The sequence below is a fragment of the Silurus meridionalis genome, chromosome 18, assembly GCF_014805685.1.
Source record: "Silurus meridionalis isolate SWU-2019-XX chromosome 18, ASM1480568v1, whole genome shotgun sequence".
In the NCBI taxonomy this organism is placed as follows: Eukaryota; Metazoa; Chordata; class Actinopteri; order Siluriformes; family Siluridae; genus Silurus; species Silurus meridionalis.
In genome coordinates, this window is record NC_060901.1 from 8755139 (window position 1) to 8782024 (window position 26886).

Genomic DNA, 26886 nt, shown 5'->3' on the forward strand with positions numbered 1-26886 from the left:
GTAGCCAGAACCATTAGTCATTTTCACTACTATCGATGTGGTCAACGTAACAAGTCAAGTCAACAGTAAATGGATTAACATGCTCGTAATGGTTTTATAGGTTACAATCTTCACGTGAGGTGTATTTCAGTCATTTTTGAGGTTTCAGTGCATGGAACAGACATACTGAGTTCTGCTTTTGGATTAGAATTTAAAGAATTGGGTAAAATAATGACCTGGTGGTCAAACAGAGGAAGGGCAGGTCTGTGATCTCTGATCAGAAGCTAAAGGACCACTAGAATCACTGTATTGGACCTGTTCATTCAATTTAATAAAATCTTATTTGTATTGTGCTTTTAACAATGTCCCAAAACAACTGTACAGAAATTAATACATTGAATTGTTAATATGATGAATTAGACCTTATACATTTATACTCAGTGAGCAAGCAAGTGGTGATGGTGGCAACTGTAGACTGAGGAAGACATGAATGCAAAACTTCTTAAAGTCTCAAACCATAGTAGCTAACTGTTATTAAAGTCCAAATCCTGGTTCCATAATCTCAAATGACTTTATAACAATGTAGAAAGAACATTAATCATAATATTACATTCCAGTGCTCATGTTAGTTCTCACTCTTCAGTGTTCTGTATTGTTTAAAAGACTATAATCACACTCATAATATATCACCCAAATGAGGATGGGTTCCCCTTTTGAGTTTGGTTCCTCTCAAGTTCCTCATAACATCTAAGGATAAAAACAAATGGTTCACCTTAACTCTTAAATTCTGTAAAGCTGCTTTGAGAAAATGTCTGTTGTGAAAAGCGCTATAGAAATAAACTTGACTTGAAATCCATCTTCATGGATCTTGAGTTAAACCCCATCATGTATTTCTTGGATATTCGTGTAGAACATCTACAGCAGCAGTAAAGTGAGGGGTTTATCATTGAAGACAACTTTATCCAGAAGTTGGGCATCAAGAATAGATCACGGTTAATAAGCATTCGCTGACACCCATATGAGGACGGGTTTCCTTTTGAGTCTGGTTTCTCTCAAGGTTTCTTGCTCATGCCATCTCCGGAAATTGTTGCTTGCCACAGCTGCCACAGCTGGATCATTCTTCAGGGGATAAACAATTATAAGGAACAAACTTACAGGCAATAAACTTACACATTCTTTTTTGTACAACCATATAAGTGATTGATCAGTGTAAAGCTGTTTTAAAACAATGTCCTTCGTAAAAAGAGAATTACAAATAAAAATGAATTGACTTGAATGATTTCTTTACGTGGCCTGTGATGGTCCAACACCTTACAAACACACTACAGTATATGTCGTCTTTTCCTTATATCCTCATGTTCCAGTAGGGTTATACAAATAAAAAAATAAAATTAAAAAAAGTAGGAAACGGAATCAACAGTTGACTGTTGTTTTGTTTATTTATTCAGCCTTCATATATTCCATTTTTATGAAAATTTTTAGTCTTACAACAGTCAATTTCTCCTGAATAACAGTTAATTATGGATCAAACCGACTATTAGAAAGCCCAACACTTCATTCTACCGAGGAACTTTGTAGAGTACAAAAGGTGTTCTAATATGCTGAAACTCATTTCCAAACCCCAGCTAAAGCATTAGATCCTCCTCAAACACGGATCTCATTCCTTTTCATCATCACGCACTTGAGCTCCAACCGTGGGTGTTAAAGTGAGTCTTTATTAATTACGATCGCTCATAAACCAGTCTAAAAAAGGCAACTCAAAAGACGAATCAGGATTCATTCCACTGACAATCATTTTCCAATTAATTTGGCATTTAGTCGATATCACAGCTGGGAAACTCAAAGCTGCTGTTCAAACGAATCCGATTCAAACCGAAAAACAGAGATGCTTGTTTCTCCATCAAACATTCCGAGTCAGAAATAATGGCAGGTAATAGAGGTAAGCAGGCTTTAACACATATTGTGTGACTTCTGCAGTGGCACTTTAAAATAAATGATTGACGTCAGGAGGAGGAAAAAAAACATCATGACTAATAGAGCTAATGACAGTGAAGAGCTATTCACTAGATTTAACCTTCTACACCTCTGAATTTGGGATTTTTTATATTTTTTATCCAAAAAAAAGCGCAAGTGAGAGAAAGCATGAGATTGCCGGGATATAAAAAAAATAAATAAATAAAAAGAGAGAGAGAGAGAGAGAGAGAGAGAGAGCTGAATGGTGAACAGGGACAAGCAGAAATGGCTTCCAGAGCCGAGAGTATATGCGTAGGCAACTACCGTCTAATCACATCATGTTTGATGGATTAGACTGATAGTAAAGTTGGAGGAAAAAAAAAACTGATTGAGAGCGAGGCAAAGGAGGGAAGACAATGGAAGGAAAAGCTTTGAGAGAAAAAGAGAGATTGAGTGATAGAAACAGACAGAGAGTCTTCAGACAAGCCTGACACTGCAGTTAGTCCCTGCAGATCTCCTTGTGCCTGTGAGGCAAAGAACAGCCATTATAAAAGAGGTCCAGGCTACGACGAAAGCTGAAATAAAAGACTGGATGCAGATCCACAGTTCATCCAGTCCTACAGAAGCTGAATTCCACGAGTGGAGTATACAAGAGATTCAGAACATGCTTATTAGGTGTAAAAGTCATGAGCCGAGCAAGTCCTCACAAGAAGTGAAGAGCAGCACTCGTTTCCACACAGTCACCTCACGCTGATTCCCACCTAGTGTTTTTTTATTCTATTATTTCATTTTAACAAAGAACTTTTACTAAAATGTCAAATGCGACACGTGCCTACATATCCGTCATCTCCTCTCTCTCCATTTCTCGCCAACAAAGTTCCTTCTTAAGACAGCTGTTAGTCCGTGGAGCTTTTAAAAATGTTGTGCTTGAGCTTTCGCTTGCACCCGCAAAAACAAATTCTCCCAGGTGTCTTTTATGAGCGCAATAAAGACGTGTGAATCTAAGATGCGAGTTAATTGGTTGGGTTTAATACCGCACCTAGTGATTGAGAGCGAGTTTCAAGAACCATCGTCAGCGTACTGTTAACTCCTCTCCTCTCCAGAGGCCAGGCGACGTATTTGACTGATTTAGCGCAGGCAGAGAAGAGAGATCCTCACAGGGCAGACACTCAGCTGTCGCCTGTGATTAAAGCTCGATGCCTTTCTTAATGGCACAAACACAACAGGATCAGAATCCATCAGAGCCTACAAGGCTGAGGGCTCTATTGCACAAGCAAGGGGGGGAATTGAGGTGGAAGCCAACTTCATCATGTCTGTAACACCTGCAGCAAAGTGTCCCAAATAATAATCTGGCCCAACACAAAGCACAAGGGCGGGAGAATGAAAGTGGGGAAGATTTATTGGCTTGTATCGGGGCACAAGTGTGTTTCAGCAATGCCAACACAGGCGTAATCCATGGCTTGGTCACTTGATAGCACAAAATACAACAGGTAATAAATCTAAGGTCATAATGTCTATAGATTAGAGCTCATATTAAAGCATGTATAGATTATATAATAAAAATATTCTCACAGTATGTACACAAGACCAGGGGAATGTGTGAGCAGCACTTCTGCTCAGAGAAATATTCTGCATCAAGGGATCAGAATAATTCAATCATGGAGATGGATTTTTTTACAATATACAAACACAATTTGTGGAGACCTGACCATAAGATTGGTACATGTGATGATTGTATGTGCCTTGTGAACATGCAATTCCACATCTAGTCTCCATTCCTGTTATAATAACCTTCTGGGAAGATGTTCCACTAGATCTTGAAGTGTGAATGTGGAGATTTATGGTCAGTCAGAAACAAGTTTTAGTGAGGTCAGGTACTGGTGAGGAGCCCTGGGATGCAGTCAGCGTTTCAATTTATCCCAAAGGTGTCCTAATACTTTGGCCATATAGGGTATTTGAGAAACAATTATAAAGCTTTCCCAGTTTTTTTCGAGGTTTTTGGATGCACTAATATGGCAAAAAGAGAAGTATAGGGTTAGGGTTCACCAGGCGTGAAGTCACTAAATCTGAGGTCACACTAGACTTTTAGCAAGTTGCATTTTTTTTAATACTTGCCTCGAAAAGGGGCAACAATGTTAAATACACAATGTATTTATGCATGCAACAACACTGAAAGCTGTGCTGTATACAGTGCACCCAGAAAAGTTTTCCACATTTTGTTGTTATAGCCTTTGATTGATAAAATTCATTATTTTCCTCAAAATTCTACAAGAATTACCCCATAATGACAACGTAAATGAAGTTTGCTTGAAATCTTTGCAAATTTATTAAAAAAAAAAAAAAAAAACAGCCTTTGCTAAGAGATTCCTCAAAATCGAGTTCAGGTTCATCCTGTTTCCACTGATCATCCTTGAGATGTTTCTACCACTTGATTGGAGTCCACCTGTGGTCAATTCAGCTGATTGGACATGATTTGGAAAGGCACACACCAGTCTATATGAGGTCCCACAGTTAACAGTGCATGTCAGAGCACAAAGACATGAAGTCCAAGTAAATATCTGTAGACCTCCGAGACAGGATTGTCAGGTACAGAAACAAGGTACAGTAACCTTCATCATCCTTAAATGGAAGAGCAGAGCAGAGCCGCCCAGCCAAACTGAGCAATCAGGGGAGAAGGGCATTATTTACGGAGGTGACCAAGAATCCAATGGTCATTCTGAAAGAGATCCAGCATTTCTCTGTGGAGAGAGAACCTTCCAGAAGAACAACCATCTCTGCAGCACTGCATCAATCAGTCCTGTATGGGAAAGTGGCCAGACAGACGCCACTCCTCAATAAAAGGCACAAGACAGACCATCTAGAGTTTGCATAAATGCACCTGAAGGTCTCTCAGACTGTCATGAGGTAAAAGTGAAGTCCTGTAAATACCTTCAGGATGCACTGTAAAACAGTATAGTGTGACTATCATCAGTTTTTTATCAGCTTGTATTTTCTGAGAAGAAAAGTGTAGCATGACAACGGCTAAATCGCTGGTCAACCCATTATGCTTATCCCATGTTGTGAGAAAACGCACTGCAGTTCAGTCGCTTCTCCTTGTTTGCTTCCACTTGGACAGAGTTTAAATGTGGTAGACTTGAGGAGCTGAGGAACTCTGAAGAGCCATTTCTAATGCACAGGGCCTCAGGTGGTTATAAAGCCTCTCGCCATTATCACCTACTAACTTTATACAGCTCATTAAAAACCATCTGTCTCCAAAGAAGTGCAGAGTTCAAAGAGCTGCCAGCATGTCACCCCCTACCACCCAATAAATGGAGACTCTGAGCATCTCTCTCATCAATTCTTAATCCGTTCAGAGGGACTGAACTACTCCGAATTGCTTGAGTTCTGCTTTCGTCTAAATTAGGAAGTCTTGCATATATATTTTTTAATGTTTGTATGAGGTTTGTAGAGATTTTGCCACGTCAGTAGATATACCAGCAAAGCTTTAATTATAGGACTGAGCTTTTCTTCTAGAGAATGAAACACTATGAAAAATGACCTTGGCAACAATCTTTTGGCTCAGAATAAAACTGGAATTTAAACGTTATACACTATATGAACAAATATTTGTGAAAACATGACCATAACATTCATATGTGCTTTTTTTTAAGCATAAAATTTCACACTGAATCCCAATTTGCTCTTATAATTACCTCCACTCTTCTGGGAAGCTGTTCCAAAAGATTTTGGAGTGTGTTAGTAAAGGTTTGTGTTCATTCCGCCACAAAGAGTGTTAGTAAAGTCGGGTACTGATGTAGGTGAAGTGAGGAGGCCTGGGGTGCAGTCAGTGTTCCAATTCACCCCAAAGGTGTTTAACAGGGTTGAGATCCAAGTTCTAACGCAGGCCATTTAAGATATTCACATCCAGCCCATGCAAATCATCTTCATGGAGCTTGATTGTGCACAGGGGAATTAAAATGGTGGAAGTTCAATGAAGGCAAAATTGACTGCATCCAAAAACATACACTAGTGTGATTTCAACTTTGTGGTAATAGTTTGGGGAAGACCCACATATGGCTAGAAAAGTCAGGTGTCCCAATATTTTTTGTCCAAATAGTTTTATCTATAATACCCACAGACATTTTAATAATAATAATGCAGAGATTTTAATTTATTACACGTATAAAGACCAAACACTGATCATACGCAAAACACACTACACAACTTGTTTTCCAGCACGTCGTCCCTGATAATATTTATAACTTTGAGATTTGTGAGTGTACTTTATGCAGGCCTGTATTGCTAATGGCTATCAGCCGCTATGTCAACCGCCAACACCGTGTCAAAATACCACAAATCCAGCACTTGTGCGTTCATGTATGGCAGTGCACTGAATGTAGACACTGAGAGCCACATCTGAGAAGATCAATACAGTCACTATAAGAAGCTGGTGAGCTTTTTTCACAATAGATCATTTAAATGTAGTTAAATGATGTTAAACACCTCTGTGAAAGAAACCTTTCCTCCATAGGGAAACTATCATCTTGTAGAAGACACTATACAGTTGGATTATAAAACCAGTAAACTTGCAGAGAACTTTAGGGAAGAAGCGCTACATGTGAGCACTGCACCTGACAAGCAAGAGACATCTATGTTCACTACACCACACCACTAGGTCACTGATGTCTCGCTGATGTCTCGCTGTTTACACTGCCTGTAATTATCATGCGGCTCTTCTCCACCTTGTACATTCTGTAAAATCTCTACATAACTGTATGTCATTGGAAATACACATTGTGTCCTAGTTTATCTTTAAATATCTGCATATACACTGTATATATTCTTGGATACTGTGGTACAAACTCTACTTCAGTATACAAATGTGTATATATTTATATAAAATATCGCACATTTAAATGTTTTATTTTCATATATAGATCTATATACACATAGAATTTTTACTGCTCAGCAGCATCTCAAAGAATAGAAGAATAGAATAGTCTTTATTTGTCACATATGCATTAGAGCACAGTAAAATTTGTTCTTCGCAGATCCCAGCTTGCTCGGAAACTGTGGTCAGAGCGCAGGGTCAGCCATGAAATGGCACCCCTGGAGCACAGAGGGTTAAGGGCCTTGCTCAAGGGCCCAAGGGTGGCAGCTTAGCAATACCGGGGCTTGAACCCCTGACCTTTCAATCAGTAACCCAGCACCTTAACCACTGAGCTACCACTCCATAGCTTAGTTAGATATATGTTATACAGATATATACATATTTGAATATTTCCATTTGCAGAAAGATACTATAATAAATTATCACTTCTAGATAGCCAGCTATATATGTAGCAAGACAGCAAATCATCATCATCATCTTTTGGCTGCTCCCATTAGCGGTCGCCACAGAAGATCATCCGTCTCCAAACTACTCTGTCCTCTACATCTGCCTCTTTCAGACCAACTACCTGCATGTCTTCCCTCTCCACAGCCATAGAACCTCCTCCTTTTGCTCTTCCACTTCTACTTCTTCCTGGTGGCTCCATCCTCAGCATTCTTCTACCGATATACCCCATGTCCCTCCTCTAAACATTTCAATCGCGCCTCCCTCACCTTGTCTCCAAAATGTCCTACATGTGCTGTCCCTCTAATAAACTAATTTCTAATCCTGTCCATTCTCGTCACTCCCAATAAAAATCTCCACATTTTCAGTTTGCTACCTCCAGATCCGCCTCCTGTCTTTCAGTCAGTAAATAAACCAACAAAATGCAGGAATAAAGCGGTGAAATACGACATGCGCCTTTAAAAATTCAAGTTCCATAAAATAATTTGGGAATGATTTGATCTCAGCTTTACCTACTTATGCGAGGAGGTGGTAGCTCAGTGGTTAAGGCATTGGGCTTTGGATCAGAAGATCACAGGTTCAAATCCCACCACCACCAAGCTGCCACTGCTGGGCCCTTGAGCAAAGCCCTAAAAACCCGCCCCTGCTCAGTTGTAAGTCGCTCTGGATAAGGGCGTCTGCCAAATGCCGCAAATGTAAATCCAAATAAGGACAACATTTTAACTATAGCAATGTAAACAAATAGAACAGATTCATCTAGCTCATCCTTTATCCTCCGCTGTTGCTCATCTCCAGATTTATGAGAGAGCACACGCTGTCAATAGTCTCCCCTATTGTCACGAAGAAACAAAACATTTTTCAAAATGAACAAGTATAGACCTCCTGCAAGTTGGAAGGACGAGGAGCTGCGGCGAGTCTATGAGCAGACGGATGAGTCCCATCAGAGAGCGAACGGCTGTGTCCTGCACCGCACGGGTTGATAAATGTAGAGAAATGGGCAGGGTACAACCTCACCATGAAATATACATGATTCTGTTATAAATGATGCAGGGGCAGTTCTAGCACAGAGCATGGTACCGGGTGAAACCAAGCATGACATTTTTTTTTTTTTTTTGGTAAGTAAATTAGTATCTTGTCTCTCCAAATGCATCAGGATGGACATATCCATAGCTGTACCTTAAGCATTTTCAAAGCACTGCCTCCATCTGAGAGACCAATTACACCTGACAGCATTCAGTCCAAACCAGTGGGCAAGATAAAAAAAAATGTTGTAATATTTTCCATTTTCTCTGTAGAAAATAACAGAACATGGCATTTATCCTTGCATTTTATGTGTCAGACCCCTACTGAGATAATTAGATGTCTAATTTTTATGTCTCGGCACATTTAAAAAAAAAGCATATCAAAGTAAATGATTGAATAAATGCAGGCAAGCAACAGCAACGCTGGAGAGATTTAGTTGCTGCCTCGGGCAGAATCAAAGTCGTAACCGTTCTCTAATAAATACTTCTATTTAATGAATATTTCCATGGTAATGAAACAGTTTGTGCTGTAAAATCAAACAGCACAGTCTTACAATGGAGATAAAAAAGCGAGTTTGAGGCATTGTTAATAAAAGACAGTGCTTTTTAACTCGGTGACAGAAACACATCAATAGACTGAATTGTGATGAATATGTACATCGTTTATAGAATTTATCTTACAGAGTATTACTCAGGAACTTGTCAGAGCCTGGTGCCAGATGAACCTCCTCTTACACACATTCCTCTTACAAACTTTCACACAGCAAAACTACATGAAGGTGCTAATTCTGGAGGGGGGAAAAAAAAGAAACTCATTAATCCCTGGCTGATGTTCCTCCTTGAGCTTCAAGCCTTTTCGAAAACCTTCTTGTCACTAACACCTGCTCTTCTCACAAAATATCCCCACTCTCAATCTGTCCCTGTGAGAGCTGAGGAATGTGGATGATAGGTTTCTCCTCGCTCTGTTCTGTCATTCCCTAGTCCACCCTGGGGGTATTGGAATAAAATCTCAGCACAAGTTAAACTATTGCCAATTACTGAACTTTGGCTTCAGAGTTTCTCAGACCTATGCGTTACACCTAACCTGATGGCAGCACAACCAGTGCTGTACTTTTGAGAGTCCTGTTCATCCAAACACTTACTTCCAGCTACAATGAAAAGGCTAAACCAAGTTCTAGAGCATCTACAGAAGCACTGCCAATGTGTGATGTACATTATAGAGAGCTTGGTGCTCTGCAGACTGGATCACCTTCACTTCAGTTTGCACAGACCTTCATCTGCTGATGATCTTTAAATGAAATAAAAGAAAGACAGATTAATACTATAACATCATAATATAATTCCAGCTACATACACACTCAGTGTAACATGTGTACTCTTGCTGATTCATGCAAATATCTACTCAGACAATCATGTGACAGCAGGTCAAGTGCTTCTGTTAATGTTTTATTAATGCGATGGTTCTGATCAAATATCAGAATGCACAAAACGTGTGACTTTGACCACAACGTTGATGATTGGTTTGAGTAAACTACTAATTGGTTTTCCACACAACAGGTCTGAGGATTTGCACAGAATACTGCAAAACAAGGTAAAAAAAAAAAAAGATAAGACTGATAACTAATAGGAAGGTTACAGTAACTCCAGTACGTTGCTCTTTTACAAACGAAACACACCGAACTGCTATCACCACACAACCACTCACAAAAACACCTTCCATGCTGTGTTTTATTGTTTGTGCACATGTATATTATGTATAATGTGTGGAGGTCTGCTTAGGTCTTAGCTCTGTGTTGTTTTATTTAGCACCATGGTTTCATTTCAACATCCAACTGTATGACAAAGTCACCTGACTTTACTTGACTTGACTTGAAGACCACACCGGCTTTCAATCCAGTCAGCCAATAACAGTAATCTGAGGCTCCAGTGGACAGAGTCTCACTCAAACTGGACAGGTGAAGACTGGAAAAAGACCACATGACACTTACAATCTCGGCTAGTTTTTATGAGCTCCCTCACAAGAATAATGGCTGCCTCTGACAGCGTGGTCTTTTGGGTTGCAGAAATGTTTGTGCTATATTTACCAGTGTAATATTTTTCTCTGTGTAATTGCTACGTTATATTTGCAGTCTAATACTGCATGGTCTCCTCATGTGTGTGTCATATAATCCAAACCATCCACCTCCTTGCATTTGCTACTAAATTGTAAAGCATTTAACAAACAAATCAAATACCTTGTAAACTCCAGGGCCTGGTTCTGGTAAAAGCTAATCAACTGCTGCTAATTAGAATCTGATTCAACAAATACAACACATACAGCTAATATTACAGAACACTTCACTATTAACATGGTGGTGAGAGAGGAGATGTAGCCATCAACCAATGTATGATGCCCCTCGTTGCCTGATACAGCTGTACTCATTTGTTCATAATTTCCACATCGAGAAATTAAGGTGTATTTACTTCTCTGAAGAGTGAAAACAGCTAAAACAAATGTAAACCTGTTTCACACGAGGACATCCTGGGCACAATGCAGAGCATGACGAAAACATTTCTACTTCACTCATACTTTATACTTACACTGTCCCATAGAGACAGCTGGCTTTTCCAATCATTATTTTAATACCCTTTCACTTTAATGATATAATAAGTTGACTTAAAATAAAACAATTAATTTCACAGGACAAAAATAATAATAAATCCCATATTTGATGAGATTTTTTTTTTCTTTTTCCAGAATGGCCTGAAGGCAATGGCTGAATGGCCTTTTTTCCTCAATTCATTCACAGAAATAAAAGGAAGAAAAAAGTGATGGGCTTTTATGTGACTATCGAATTAGCAAAAAGAAATCAAAATACAACAACAGCTAGATAGACACCTTTCCTATGTTCATATTAAGATTTTATACATATATAACAGTGAGCTACAGGCTGAAACTCATTGATTGGAGGACAGTATTCCCCATAAAAGTGCACCCAAGAGTAATGAGATCAGTATCTTTTCTTGGGATCGTGTTGAACAGTACAACAGAGAAATGAACGTCAGGTGTTCTGGTTTTCTGTGTCTGTGCCTCAGGCAACAAGGTTTGACCAACCTGGAGGCCACAGAACACCAGCGAAGAGGGGACTTGTAAGGACTGAGGGCAAAAGGGCAGAGGCTTAAGCCCACCCCAGGGTCCATCTGTGCACGGTAACAGAGTGGAAGAATGCGGCAGATGGAAAGATGGGTGCATTATGAGGGTCCTTTAGAAGAGATCAAACGAGCGAGACAGAGCAGGCTTTCAGGACAGCATGAGTGCGCCATGCTTTTAGAAAGCATGAGGGAGGGGTGATCACACCCCTCCCCTGCGTGCGCGCGCACACAGTTCATGTAAGACAAGAAGAAACGTTAACACTCAGAGGAACAGCATGTGAGCACTGAAGCTGAACATGAGGTGTGCTCAGGACACTATTTACAACCAACACGACATTAATCTCACTCGCAATCAATAGGAATAAACGCTAACCAATACATGCAATCGATCAGAGCAAGCACTTTCAGTGACAGCCCCTAACACACACACACATGCACACCCCTTTCCAGACCTCCAGGAACCCGGTCACACTCCACAGCCTTTCCAAAGTCAGCAAAGTCAGCCTTCTCTGCGTCAATGCTAGCTCACGGCTAATGATTCACAGCGAAAGGGAAAACGATGAAAAGTCTGCCGTGTCTCCTGACAGCCGGCACACTTACTGTGCATGTGCTCAGAAGCATAGTAGTACACATCCTCGTAGCCCTCGTGATAATCCTCCTCTGGTCGGTACTTTTTGCCCTTGCGTCTCCGGGACCTGCGGATCTGCTTCACGAAGCCGAGGAAGCGATCCATGGGGTGAAATCCGGATGTGGATGCTGTACTTTGGTCGCTGCAGCAACAAGAGCAGGAGCGATGTTGCACGTGTGTATGTTGTTTCACAAAGAGCAGAGGAGAGATTCCCACAGGGAGGAAAGAAAAAAGAGGTGTGGAGCAGTGACAGAGCGAGAGGAGGAGAAGAAGGAGGAGGGAGGTTGCTTTTAGTCCCCCGGGGAGGGACGGAAAAAGCCGGGTCAAATATCAGCTCCGGAGCACTTGTGCAGACGTGATCGTCTCCTCCGAGTGGACAGCGGCAGTGCACCTCGGCTACCAGCCCAGCCTTCAGTCCTCACTCTCAGCTGAGCATGTGGGTGAGTGCCAGAGAGGCTGTGCGCATTGTGGAGAATATGGAAAGAGAGAGGGCGGGGTAAAAACCACACACACACACACACACACACACACACACACACTTCTCAACCTTCCTCCTGTGAGAAGGAGCCTGAAACAAAGAGGTAAAGTTCAAAGGACCTGGCAAGCGAGTGTGGAATGCTATGGTTGCGAGTTGTTGTTTTCTTTTTATTGTCCCTGTGTCTGTATTCCAGCATCCCATCCTCCACCTTCTGAGCATTCATGCCCTGCTAAGGGCTGCTAAGGTGTGTGAGAGTGTGATTGCACACGCATGCTCAAATTCTACAAAATAAGCATTCAAGACAAAATGGGTAAAATCTTAGACATTCAATCTATATGAATTTGCCTTAGACATATATAGATTTGGAATATATCCTCTGTATGAAACATTTGGAATGCAAAGTTCAATTCAATTTTCATCGATCCAGCTGGATAAAAGGCAAAAAAATATATATTAAAAGGCAGTGGGAATGAAAAAGAACCTAGAGCCGTTCTATACCAATCGAATCCAACACTAATGTGCTGAGAAACTCCCACATCTGTCGAAGAAGCCACCCCTCTGCCCTGTACTTGCAATTTCATTCGGAGGAATGATGGATAACGCGAACATGTCAGAGTGTGAGGGGGGGATGTAGGATGAGATGAGTGAGGGCGTGTGATGTTTGTGCTGCCAAACAAACAAAAGGGCTTTGAGGATTTCTAAACCACCCACACAGCACGAACCCCAACCTCTCATCTCTAGCCCCGGCTGCCATGCATGGCGCACAGGCTTAAGTGCTGACAGCTAACAACATTAGCCTGAGCAGTGTGTGTTAATTGGCTGTAGACTCATTAACACCCTCTGTTCTGCCCCTTGATTGTGCCAGTCGAGTCGTTCATGGCACAGAGTCCCATGTGGCAAACCAGCACCGTGTCTCACGTTTCCATAAAAGGGGTGGAGTCAGAATGTTGACAGAACAAAGAGCAGAGGCATCCAGACATGCACAGTCTGTGTTACGTTTTCAAGACACCGTTTTTCTCCACCAAGAAATGATGCGTGCCTATTCTTCAGAACACTCGCACTCTGTAATTTGCTGAACTCATACCTTGAAAATTTCCCCCAGCGTAATGTAGGACAGCCCCACGAGGAGCCAGGAGGTTCGGGGGTGTTAGAAAAGCACACATTACAGAAAACAATGAAGCACTCAAAGCAATCACAGCCGCTCGTGCTAGGACATGCCACCAAGCTTGTTTGAGAAAGCCTGCTCGAGTGCACTTTATGTTCTGAATTGCACTGACACGCATCCACGAGGGCCGCACTTGCCTCTGTCGGGGGCAGCAGGGGGTCTGTTTTTCTCCCTTGTTTTGCTGCACAAAATCCCACTGCACTGCAAATGCTCTGTGGAGAAATACATTTAAATTCAGAGATTTTTTTTTACGGTAATGACAGACTAACATATGCAAATATAAGCAACAACACATGAATATGGTGCGTCAGTAACATCATGCTGCAACATCCCATAATACACCACAGAGCTGTTGGTCAGAATGGTGCTACTGATTCATTTAGCTCTGACACCGGTGATGGCTGGTGGGCAAATCACAGATCACTTGTTTTTAATGCACAGTGACTTGTATAAGAATAAACAAAATGGCACATGTAAACTGATATCAGATCTGTTGATATGGCGACATGGTGAAGTTTCTGTGAGGACACGTCATCATTTTATATCAGTCTGCTCCTTTATAGTTATGGTACATTTCCAACATCGAATTGTCTCAGCAGGACTGCGTTCACAAAGCTGCAGGCCACATGCGTGCGTCACTAACAGCTGACTTGTTTTGAAACTATTGCAAATTTCAGGAAAAGTATTGAATATATTTAAGCCCAACCGAGTTCAAATTGATCAGTTCGACTGAATATCCAATTGATTCCTATTGTGTTTGCTGCCTAATAAAATATTCCATACCTACTGCACATCCTACCGACACACACAGCAAGTGGACAAGAGTCAGTACTAGTGATGCTTTAAGTTTCTATGAGCAACATTAGTCGCTTAGCGTGGCTTCCTTAAAAAATATACGGCTGCTTTCACGATTTGGGTCGCATAATAAAAAAAAAAAGTGATCAGTGTGTGTTTAGAAATATTTATTCATGTTGAAAATCCTAAAGAGCACCATATAAATCCGAGCTTTGCTTTCATTCGAGTACTGTGTAACAGGAAAACTGTGTCTAAAACACATAAGTACAAAACCCTGAAGTTTACTTAAAGACACAAAATCACATGGGGTTAATGAGTGATATCTTGGTACTGCACCACACACACACACACACACACACACACACACACACACACACACACACACAGCATAATACTTAAGGAACTACTTAAGGAAAAACAGTTGGGTTTGCAATTCATTAAGGCTGTCACCTTCAATCTTTAGCTTGCTCACTTGAGGTGCGCATACAGGGAAAAATGTATGAATTTAAAATTTATATTTATTTCCATAAAGCTGCTTTGAGCTGATTGTTAAAAGCACAATTGAATTGAAATTGAAAAAACATACATGAGAAGATAAAAAGAAGAGAAGAAAATGAGGGGATAAAGATTCATTTACAAATACAATATATATACACAACATATGCAGAAAATACTAACACAACATATGTACAAAAGTTTGTCTAGATCTGACTTCCAAATTCTTTTTTTGAACATCCTATTTGATCTTATAATAACCTCCACTCTTCTGAGGAGGCCTGGGGTGCAGTCAGCGTTTTAATTTATTACAGTGGTGTTCAAAACTGTTGAGGTCAGAGGTCTATAGCAGACTACTCAAGATTTTCAACTCCAACAAAAGATCTTCACGAAGCTGAGATATTGTCATGCTGGAACAGGTTTGGGTTCCAGTTCGAGTTAAGGGAAAACGTAACGCTACCGCAGCCAAAGACATTCTACACAATTGTGTGCCTCCAAAGTTTTGGTAACTGCTTGGGGAGGAATCACATATGGCTGGAAAAGTCTGGTGTCCCAATACTCTTGTCCGTCTATTGTATGTACACCCTAGTTAGTAAGTAAGTGTTGTTTCCACTGTATAACCTGGAATATGTGCAAAGATAAAAGAGTGTCATAACTGTGTGCAGTTGTAGTGCAGCAGTCCTCCATCAGCTACACAAAGTCCATCAGTAGATTAAAAAAAAAAAAAAAAAAAACCACCCTGCTAATAAAAAAAAAAAAAAAAAAGAAAACTTTCAACCCTTTACTTGGGGTACAGATATATAAATATTCCCTCAGTCCACCGAGACCTCAACTTCCCTTTTCTCCATCACCACCAAGACCTTGACTTGACTTCTAATGCACACAGCATTCCTCATCCAATCCCTAAAGCGCATCCTAAGACCCTTGTTCAGGTGCGTGAGGAAATAATCACTATTCCGTGCCTTCGAATAGTAAAATCTTGCCACCGTTCAAGACGTGACTCTTTCCGAAAGCGGTATCAAACAAACTGGCGAATTGGATGCGAACTGAAAACCTTTCTGCAAGTTCATTTCCTCACCCTCTCCGAGAATAGACCCCAAATACTGCACTGCATCCCGTGCTAACGACTTGGCAAAAACGATACTGCCAGTTGCGCAGTAAAAGCCTGAGCCATTATGCGTGCCATTGAACACTTGACAGAAAAGGCAGGGTGTAAATAGATGAAATAAAAAAAAAGAGGGGGGGTTTAGGGGAGGAGCAAAGCTGTCACCTGGTGTTTAGGCAGAAAAGCTGCAATGCATGCTTATGTGTTAGAGCTACTTTGTTATGCTCAGTTACCTCCACTGCTGAATAAAACTCATACTTCTTCCTAAACTGCCAAGGGTAATTACAAAAGGCCGTGAAGTTAAAATGAGATCCTGCGTGAAGGAAAATGACATTCTATTAGAGCAGGTAATTTCCCATGATGGAATAAAACGTCATGCTATTAAAGAGAAAATTCTCGGCGACTTGATGGAATTTGAAAAATGCAGAAGAGTGCTGAGTCAAATGAAAAATGAGCGTGTGCACGTCCAAATTTATTTTGATGCTGCTGAAGTGTTCTTTTGCATTCTTCCCTCTGAAAACAAAGCATTCTCTCTCCCTATCTCTGCACCTAGCAAGCGTTACAGAGGCTGCGTTTTCATTTTCAGCTTATCCATTTAACTTTTGCTTCAGCGAGTGAACTGGTGGACAGGGGCTATATATTAGAAATGATAAAAATCAGATTATTGTACTGCACTTACCCACAGGAGATCTCCCAATGTGCTGAATTATATAACGCCTCTGTACATTGTCCCCCCCCACACAGCATAGTATGAGACGATTGTAAGTGTACGTTCTTTAATACTTACACACGATAAAAGGACACACAGCCTTTACTAAAAAACTAAACTACTCTATTAAATAAACTTAATCAGGCTTCTCGCGTGGGATTTTTTTTCTCTCATAAAACAGATCTCCATTCTGAAATCTGATTGGCTGATCATGCATAATTGCATTTCCAATCCTTTATATACACACAATCCTGCGACTCTGTCATTAAAATCAATAAATTTATTAACGGGCCGCGTTTCAAACCACTTAAGCACATTGTTCTGTACACAGAGTACCCCAAGCTCGGTCCGTTACTGCATGTTGCTTAGCAACCAAAGTTTAATGCTACACATTGAATAACAAACAAGAGGTCTACGGTTTTATATAACAATAATCTATGTCAGTGCGCGTAATACATTAGCACCAAGAAGTGGACCATTATTGTATAACCACACGGTCTGAAGTGTGTTATTCTGCTTATACCACAAACATTTACCAGCAATCACAATGTTTCATTCTGATGGTTTATAATTAGGTAATATTGAAGAGCTCCTGTTACAGTTTACATTATAGAAACCATACACAGTCAGAACCTTCTCTGTCCTGAAGACTTGCCCATGCTGGGAAACCTGACAAAGCATCATGAATGCTACAAAGTGCTGGCACCCGAGACACGACCCATTAATGATCAATAAACATCTCTTAACTAGAAACCCAATCACGTCAGCGATTATGTTTTTCTTTGTTAAACAACCCATTTGTTAAAAATCTGATATGTATTATGCATAGTATTGTTTATACAAGACTCTGTGTAAAAACTGGTACTATAGACACCACATACAATTATTACATACATCCTGACCAATCAGACTCAAGAAATCACCTACATTGTATTTATTATTACAATTATTATTATGAATACGTTAAAAAATATAGAGAGATGTGCATTGCAATATCGCATGTACAGGGAATTTATTCTGCTTCGTCCTGGGCTGCGGACAGCATTGCAGTAGCATACGTCCATGTGCGCCTCATTGCTTTAATGTATTCTGCTGGTGACAGAAAAACTGACGTTCTACGACATAAAAAAACATTAGTCAGAAAATGAGCAAAAACTAAACAATTGCACTGCAGCGAGCAGTCTCACTCATAAAAACAAACAGCACGTTACGTTAGTGATTTGCCTCTAGAGGCCGCTCCTGTAATGACAGCTGACCTTCGCAGCGTCTACAGCAACGGATACAAGCTACAACAACTATCGGTATGGATTTTTACCGATAGCTGATAATTCTATCAATCAATTATCGGTGCCGATTAATCGCCAAAACCGATGAATCAGTTGACCATTATTACATAGAACAAAATCTTTCTGTGAAAATCTATCAAGTTAACCAACAAGTCTTAAACATATAAAGCAATCCCATGATAACTGACTTCATCAATTTGTTTAATTCTTGCTGGTTTAGAGTATGAATTTAAAGCAGATCAAATTGTTGTGAGGGGTGAAGTTACAGAAAAATAATAAACTTCATGGTGATAACTGTAGCATCTCATTGAGCTTCAACAGACCACCCTGTCTAAGCGCCAATGTTTTCATTTCCACCTACAAAGTGCTCGAAACTCTGGTGTGCAGAACATTTCCACTTTATGAGAAGTCTGTCAGGCTTGCAGGAGGCAGGCAGGGGGTCTTTTGTGTTCGGTCTCCTTGCCCATAAAAGCACTGGAGAACCAATGTATTCCCACCCCTCAGGATTAGACTTCCTCGCCTGCAGAACACCTGCATTGATGTGTTTACTCTCACAGATCTCTGTTCCATGAGAAGTCGTCCGTCAGTCAGCCTGAGGTTTGCATTCTTCTCGATTGAGCTGTTTTTTGACAGACCTGCCTCCTGTTTATGGTAAAGAACAGCAGTCTTTCCTAATGCATGTGTGTTTAAAGCGGAACACAAACACAGGTAATAGAGGGGTTCGCAGGTCACTTTTCAGCCTCATAAAACAGAGATCCACATTCCATGAGCTCCAAACTGATCCTGTCATCACTACACAATAAAGAGAAGAGCTCTTAATCCTCAGCCACATCCATGAAAAGCAGTTTCAGATTAAGGAAAATGTCTCGTGATGACGTTCAAATGGAAAAGTACCAGAAAAGAGCAAGGGAGTGACAGAAGGGAGCGGATGCTCATGGACAGAGCAGGTCTAAATAAGGCCAATGAAGTGTCACAGCACACAGGGGGAAAGTTAACACACAGTTGGTGGAAGACATCTGAAGCCCTAAAAAGCACAGAGAGGCCCAATTAAAGATGTGACATTAAGTGTTGTATTAGACTCTCAGAAGGGCCTCTGCCCTTGTGCCCTTTTCCAGACCTTGGAAAACTCTGTAAACACACTCCATAAAGTAGTAATGGGAGGCCAACATTGATGCAGCAGGTCTCCTTCCAGGTCTGTCTTCTCTCCATTATAGACATTTATTGAACATGCTGCATCCACCAATTCACCAGCATAGTTGATGACTCACACACACACACACACACACACACACACACACACACAAACTATTCACACTCCTGCTGTCTGCTCAGATTGTGTAACACTTTCTACCCCAAAGCCATCAGACTGAATGAACTGACAGAAAACACAAAAAAATACATTATATGGACAAAAGGTTGTTTGTAAATTCAGGTACTGATGTAGGTGAGGTGAGGAGGCCTGGGGTTCAGTCAGCGTTCAAATTCACCCCAAAGGTTTTATAAGGTTGAGGTAAAATCTTTATAGAAAGTCACATTTAAGATCGGAGGATGACCTACTGTGGATTTTACCGATACCTAAAGCTAGGTTAAATCGTACTTGCCGATAACCAATTAATCAACTGACTAATCTGATTAAAAACAAAACAAACAAAACTTCATGTAAAATAGTACTGAACTTTATTACAAAAAAAATACAGTACTAAATTGTGAAAGTGTTAAATTGAACAAATATGAATATATTAATTATAAAAATAAACATGTAGGTAAATAAAAGAATTTAAACCAAAACAAAAAAGTAACATTCCAAAAAATATGAAAACCATTACATACAAAATGAATTGAAAAAAATGCTTCAATTAAAAAACAGTGTCAGTGTTTCGCCTCTAGAGGCCGCTCTTCTACTGTATATCGCAACTCTGAAAAACTATCGGTATTGATTTTGCCGCTAGTTTCAACTATAGGTGCAGATTAATCAGCAAAACGGAAGATTTTCCACTCTTAATCATGTAAATCATGTCTTTATGGAGCTGGTTTTGTGCACAGGGACATTGTCATGCTGTTTGGGAAGAACTGCATGGCTGGAAAAGTGAAGTGTCCTAGAAGTTTTGTTCTATAGTGCATGCACTACTAAACGAGTAACCCTTAATGTAACATACATCAAAATATAAACGCTTGGTATTTTATGTAACAACGCAGTGTCTATTATATTAACATGACACATTTTGACTACAGTAGACTTCGATCTGGGAGTGAAGTGATAGTGATTAACAGTTCGATTCATCTAGCCATGAGCATCAGAAGTCTCACACACTCACACAGGGACAAAAATAAACCCACCAGGGTAAACTTATTTTTTTAACAGCACAAACAGCACTCATCTTCCTTTCAGTCAGGCCATGAACCCAACACGTGCAAAACTCCACCTTAAATGTGCCATATCATATTTACCACCTAAAACTGATTCTGCACAGTTTTTTATTGTTGTGTGGACTTTCTAGTGGTTGAAAGCCAGAAAATGAGTAGACAAGCCGCAGATGGGACGTGGGAATGAAACATAAGGGGAGGTGGGAAGTGACAGATTGGTCGAATCGCATTCAGATCAGGGCATAAATTAGCTGAAATTGGAAATAAGGATGGCATGAAGAAAGAGCCGATTTAAATTCCGAGCCTGGGTTTGCACTTCGCCATAGCAGCATGTTTAGAGGATTATTAGGAGAAGAGAAATCTCCCTGATTTACTGGTATTACAGTCATTTTCCATGACAGTTTTCTGGCAGAGTCGACACCCACAGGTAATGTGTGTATTTGTAAGAACTGCAGGTAGGAAATAAGTACGCACTTTAAAAAAGAAAGAACAAATTATGAATATATCAAAAGGAATTTCAGTGGAAAACAAGTCACCTGCTGCTTATGGCAGCTCTGATGCATTCAAGATCACACACATCTATCCGTTATTTAAAAAAAATTATAATTTTAATTACAAAAAAAACATCACAATATCCAATCTGGACTACAAATTAAACAGTGATTTCTATTCTCTTTCTGTTATAACATACCGTATTTTCCGGACTATAAGCCGCTACTTTTTCCCCCAAACTTTGAACCCCGTGGGTTAAACAATGAAGCGGCTAATTTATGGATTTTTCCCCGGTTTCAAAAGCTTCAAGACAAAAAACTGAGCCCCGTAACATTAGACCAATGAAATTGCCGAATGGGTTCAGGTGAACCAATGAAATTCTTTATCAAATCATGAAATTCAAATATCACATCATAAATATGGATGAGGTTCCTCTGCGGCTTATAGACAGGTGCAGCGTATTTATGTTCAAAATAAAATTCTTTGTAAAATTCAGTGGGTGCGGCTTATATTTTTTTAAATTACGTTAATTTAATGCAATATATATAAAAAAGCTGTAGCCATTCAACTTGGTATGTGATCAGATAGACTGATGATTTCTACAAAAGCAAAACACTTTTTACAATTTCTTTTGATATATTATATATTATAATCTCTATAAAATGGTAGATGGGTAACAATAAGAGAATTCAATCTGATCCTAAAGTGTTTACATTTGAAAAATACTAGACTGAATTGATTGTTATTTATACTTTTTAACTGCCATTGCTATTTGCTTGTCTACACTATACGGACATTCACTTGTTTACCGTATGCAATATGGCCTTGGTACAACAGTGAATTCTTTTGAAACTCTACATTTTTACCTGAACTGTAAAAACAGAATGATAAGTGTGGTGTGAACGCTTTAGTGCAGTAATGAGCATTGAAGATTTTCCTAGTGGAAGTGAGGGGTTACAGTACAATCATTATAGAAATGCTGTTGGAACACACCAGCGCTTAGACAGTAGTTTTCCCATGGTAAAGAATCACTTTCTGTTCTTTTTCCATGAAATAAAATTCTCCAGCTCTTTAAATGACAAAAAGTGTCAGGAAGTCTTCAGGGAAAATGCAGCATGACACATGAGGATATAATGACAGAAATTTGAGGCAATTCAAGATCAGTGCTGAGTGTTAGGCAGCGTTCACATTGCTAGTTTAAAGTGACACACATCTGATTTTCTGCATCAATGTGGCACAGATTTGTGTGTGTGTGTGTGTGTGTGTGTGTGTGTGTGTGTGTGTGTGCACATTATTTCAGGGTTATGCAGATATAAAATCTGGAGCTTTTCATATCAGGCAGAGATTTTTTTTCTCTGTGAGGTCCAAGATCATAAACAAATGCTGTGTGCTATGCCATACCATGTGCCATGAATGAAAATGTTTGGATTAGAATTCATGTGGTTTTCTTCCTTCTGGTAAAACAACAATGAAGCAAGAAGCAATCATTTAATTATAACCTATATATATATATATATATATATATATATATATATATATATATATATATATATATATATATATATATATATATAAAAGGCACTTCACTGCATGTTGCAGGGCGTATCCTTGCAAAGGTGACAACAAAAATTGGATTTTGATCTGAATTTTTTTCAGTGGACTGATGAGCAAATTGATGATTTCCACAGCTGGAACAGGTGGAAGGAACCGTCCAGACCAAAGCCTTGTTTCACTCGTACCTAAGGTATACATAAGAAGAGATTCAGGAAACAGGTACATCATCATTCATTTTAATGAGAATCATCAATAGAAAAAAGGAAGAAATCTGAACCGTATTGTGAACGAAGTCTACACTGTTTCTACAGAACAGACCCAATACGCAAAACATTTAGAAGTCAAATAAGGGCACTTTCTGACTCCGGGCTGTGAGTTCGGCTCTGATGTTTCAGGGTCTTATTTGACATGCACAGCTCAGCAGGCAGTGATGCCACTGGCAGTGAAGTTCAAAGGAAATCGAAATATATAAAACGATGACGTCCTCAAACAACCTACAACTCCGAGCATTGTAATTCAGTCCTCTCAGATTAATTAAAGTAAATACACCTCTTACATTTCACATTTCAGCAACCATATTAGTATCTTCTTAAGGGACAATACTATTAAAAAAATTTAACTTGGATATATTTTAGAATAGTTAATGTGCAGCTTAAAGAGCAGTACAGATTTAATGTCCTCCCAAAATAACTCAACATACAGCCATTTTTGTCTAAATAACTAGCAACAACAGTGAGTACACCCTAAACGATGTATGTCATGTAACCATGCAAAGCCTTGTGTCCTTTTTATCATGTCCATGCTTTTGTCTGCTTGACAGGACCATACAAATTTGTGTATCTTGTATTAAAACAGTACAAATTTTGGACTTTGGAGTACACTCCAAAATCTATTGGAACTTATTCCCAGAAGTGTTTAGGTTAATATAACAGCAAATCGGGATGTTCAAAAAGCACCTACAGATCTTATCGTCACTGTGTGTGTGTGTTATAAAACCACATTTCAGAAGTTAACAGGATAAGAACAAGTCTTTCCTACTTCATTATGTTAAACAATTTCAAACCGAACAGAATGGACATAAGACCTTTGTGATTTACAAGCACAAACAGACATCATTTGGTTCCAATCGGTCCAATATACACATTATCTTTTTGTCTGAAGGAGATCTTATTATTATATTTTAGCATTATGACGTTACCTAATGGGGTGTTCTGCAGCTCGTACGATAGAGCAGTGAGGGGAAACTGCATTAAGGAAACGCTCTGCAGATCTCCAATGATTAAATCAAATCTGATTCCCTTTTGTGGCAAGTTCAAAAAGAGTTACAGAGTGTCACCGTCTAATATGGTGAGCCGCGGAGATGATGTAGCATTTTCAAATGAACAATCAGATACAAATAATTTTATAAAATATATATTTTTTTAATTAAAACAAAATAAAATGATTACATCATCCACTTTTGTGGAAGCTTGTTCTCAAACAGTTTAGTTCTTCCTCAAAAGGCTCCAGAAACCCAGTGGTCCCATGACTAGAACTCAATCTGGATAATGTTATTTAATCAAAAGCAATGGCACAGGCGTTAGCATCTTCTCCCATCAACCTCATTTTGCATCGTAATATGCAGTACTGATCAGCTTAGACAACGCGTTATTACACTAACGCACTTGGACAAAGACTTGCACATCATTTTGTTATGACAAGCACACCTGCTGCGCAAAAAGAGCGAGGATGGGTGTCTGGAGGTTTTAGTAATGTTTCGGTAGCGGTTTATTTGCATAAGACGACAGCGACATGCTTTCCTGATTCATCAACCCTCACCTTGAGATCGCTCGAATAAAAATAGATCACGATCCAGACAAGCAGCGTGAAAAAAAGAGCCCATTTTAACATTCTTTCCTCATTCTTGGCTGATTAGCAGATAGCGGCACCTTAATGCTGTTCCATTAAAACACTGTTATGAGTGTTAATGGTGTTCTAATTAAATCCATTAGATGTAGGTCTAAATAAGACAAGGCACTAATGATAGTCTACAAACTGTAAAAGGTCATTTCAGGTCATTTATGTAGTTACAGAAGGAAAGTCCTAAATCCAGTGTTGATCTGTGATGCTGTCGGACAGAAGCTCCCAATAATCCTATTAAAAACAGCCGAAAAGAGTTGCCCCTAATCAATTATAGGACCTGCTCATTCCTGGCATGTCTTCCTACAGTAAATTGTGCGAAGACAGAAAAAAGCATCAGGGGACACGCCTTCAGACAATTAGCAGGAAACAGATGCAAGACACACGGGAGGCAAAATTGGAGTAAATATCGGACAATTACAGTTGTCATCAAACGTCAATTAATCACACAAACAAATGATCATCATCATCATTATTGTCATCAAGGGAAAAAAAAACAAAGCATGTAATTTACTACGACAGCTACTTAGTAATACAAGTAATAATCCCCTTTTTTCTAACCAAAGAGACCACAGTCCTGTCTTCAAACTTTCTAGAGTTTCAGAAACAGAGGCTGTAAATCCACAGCTTAAAGAGGAAGTTGACATAAAGCAAAAGAAAGTGCAACTGGGATCTATAGTCACAAAGTAAGGCGGAAATGAAACAGCTGCAGATGTTGGCACCTCTGTCATCATCATCAACTTGATATACTTTTGAATTCTTTATAACGCATAAATTATTGAACTCATGTAACTTTAAAAAGCAGAGCTTTAATCGAAAAAAGTGGAAGGTGAAAGCAATTAGGTTTAATAATGATTGGTCACAATGTCACACCCAGGAAATGGCTTTTCAAAGTTCATATTAATAAGGGAATCCAGCACTTCTCTCATACACACACACACACACACACACACACCCCTCCATCCAGTAATGACACAATCATTTTAAAATGGCATCCAGGGCATCATAACAGCCCTAATCAATGACACATTACAGTCTGTGTAATTAGAATGTACTTTGGTGAAATAACCTTCAGCTCGACAGATCAACTTAGAAATGTCCTCGTTTTCCTCCCAAACTTTGCTGCAAATCAAAACGAATGATCCGTGAGTCTCCTAAAGTCAGCAGGATCCAAAAGTCAAAGGAATGCCTCTCTGACCTTGAGGATAACGAGGGACACGCAATCACTTCCACCTTTCTGCTGATTAGAAACCTGGAGTACTAAATAGAGCATATCTCAAACCAGATTACTGAGTTTTGCATTTTCTTGGCGAACAAAGTGTTTTTTTATTTAAAACGTAAGAACTTTGTGAGACCAGAGATGATTTGGTTTAATTAATGAAATAATGATCTAACATGACATTAAATATATGCTTTTATTGTATATATTGGTTACAAAAGTAATTCAATCACATTCAATCACTACATAGCAATTCCTAATGCTTGGTCACCACTACCTGCTGAACTCCTCTTCCTTGGTGTCTAACTGGCAGAGAACCTCAGTTGGTCCTTCAACACCAGCTCCATTACAAAGAAAGCCCAGCAGTCTTAACTAAAGAAAAAGAAAGCAAAAAAACCCACCATCCATCCTCACCATTATCAACAGAGAGGGCCTATCCAGAGCAGCTGCATCACTACCTGGTTTGGGAATTGTTTCGTCTCAGTTTTCAAGACCGTACAGCGGATAGTGAGGACAACCGACAAGATCATCAGGGCCTCTCCTACCTTCATAATGGACATTTACACCACTGCATCCACAACGCCACCAGCATTGTGGCCGACCACACACACACCCCTCCTGTTATCTCAAATAAAGATTCTGAAGCATTCAGGCCCTCATGCCCAGACTGTGGAACAGTTTCTTCCCACAAGCCAAACAAATCCTCAATTCGAATAGACAGAACTCTCTCTCTCTCTCTATTATTATATAGACAATTAATTTACACTAACACATTTACTGCACTGGTCGGCACTCCACTCTCACTCTGCTTATGCGACTTACATTTATTTCATTCTTACAACTGAGCAGCTATGGGGTTAAGGGCCTTGTTCAGCGGCTCAGGAGTGATGTGGCTAGGATTTGAACTCACGACCTTCAGATCCAATTCCTTAACCACTAACTACCACCTCCCAACTCAGTCATTGTGTTGTGTTGTTTGCACTAGTGCACTTTATCTAGTGCCCTAGTTCATTTTGTATTTTGCATCATAGTTTATGATGTACAGTAGTACATTGATCCTGTGAAAATGCTGTGTTGTTTAACTGTGTACTGTACTGTAAATGGCTAAAGGACAATGAAAGCCACTTGACATGGAATTGTTTTATGGAAGCGAAATATGTATCGTGTTTCTATTATTAAACAGGGTGAATGGAATACAGCCACATGTTTAGTCCAAATGTAGCAATTGTAGCAATCTAAATCTCTGCTGAGAACAAAAGAAAGCTCCTGCAGACAAATGTGAAGTCTGGCCAAATGC

The 26886-nt window shown here is 39.7% G+C and overlaps 1 protein-coding gene across 7 annotated transcripts in view; it reads right to left on the reverse strand.

Moving 5' to 3' along the window:
- grip1 (glutamate receptor interacting protein 1) overlaps positions 1-26886 on the reverse strand; it is a 277675-nt gene that overhangs the window by 138971 nt on the left and 111818 nt on the right. For 2 of the 7 annotated variants that reach the window (XM_046872784.1, XM_046872777.1), the window contains exon 1: positions 12001-12435. The exons of 1 other annotated variant lie outside the window; for it this stretch is intronic. In XM_046872784.1, coding sequence (XP_046728740.1) covers positions 12001-12133 — 133 coding nt within the window. In that variant the 5' untranslated portion in view covers positions 12134-12435. Of the gene's footprint in view, positions 1-12000; positions 12438-26886 lie in introns of those variants that run through there. 4 more of the 7 variants (XM_046872781.1, XM_046872782.1, XM_046872783.1 and 1 more) reach the window with 3 other exon arrangements.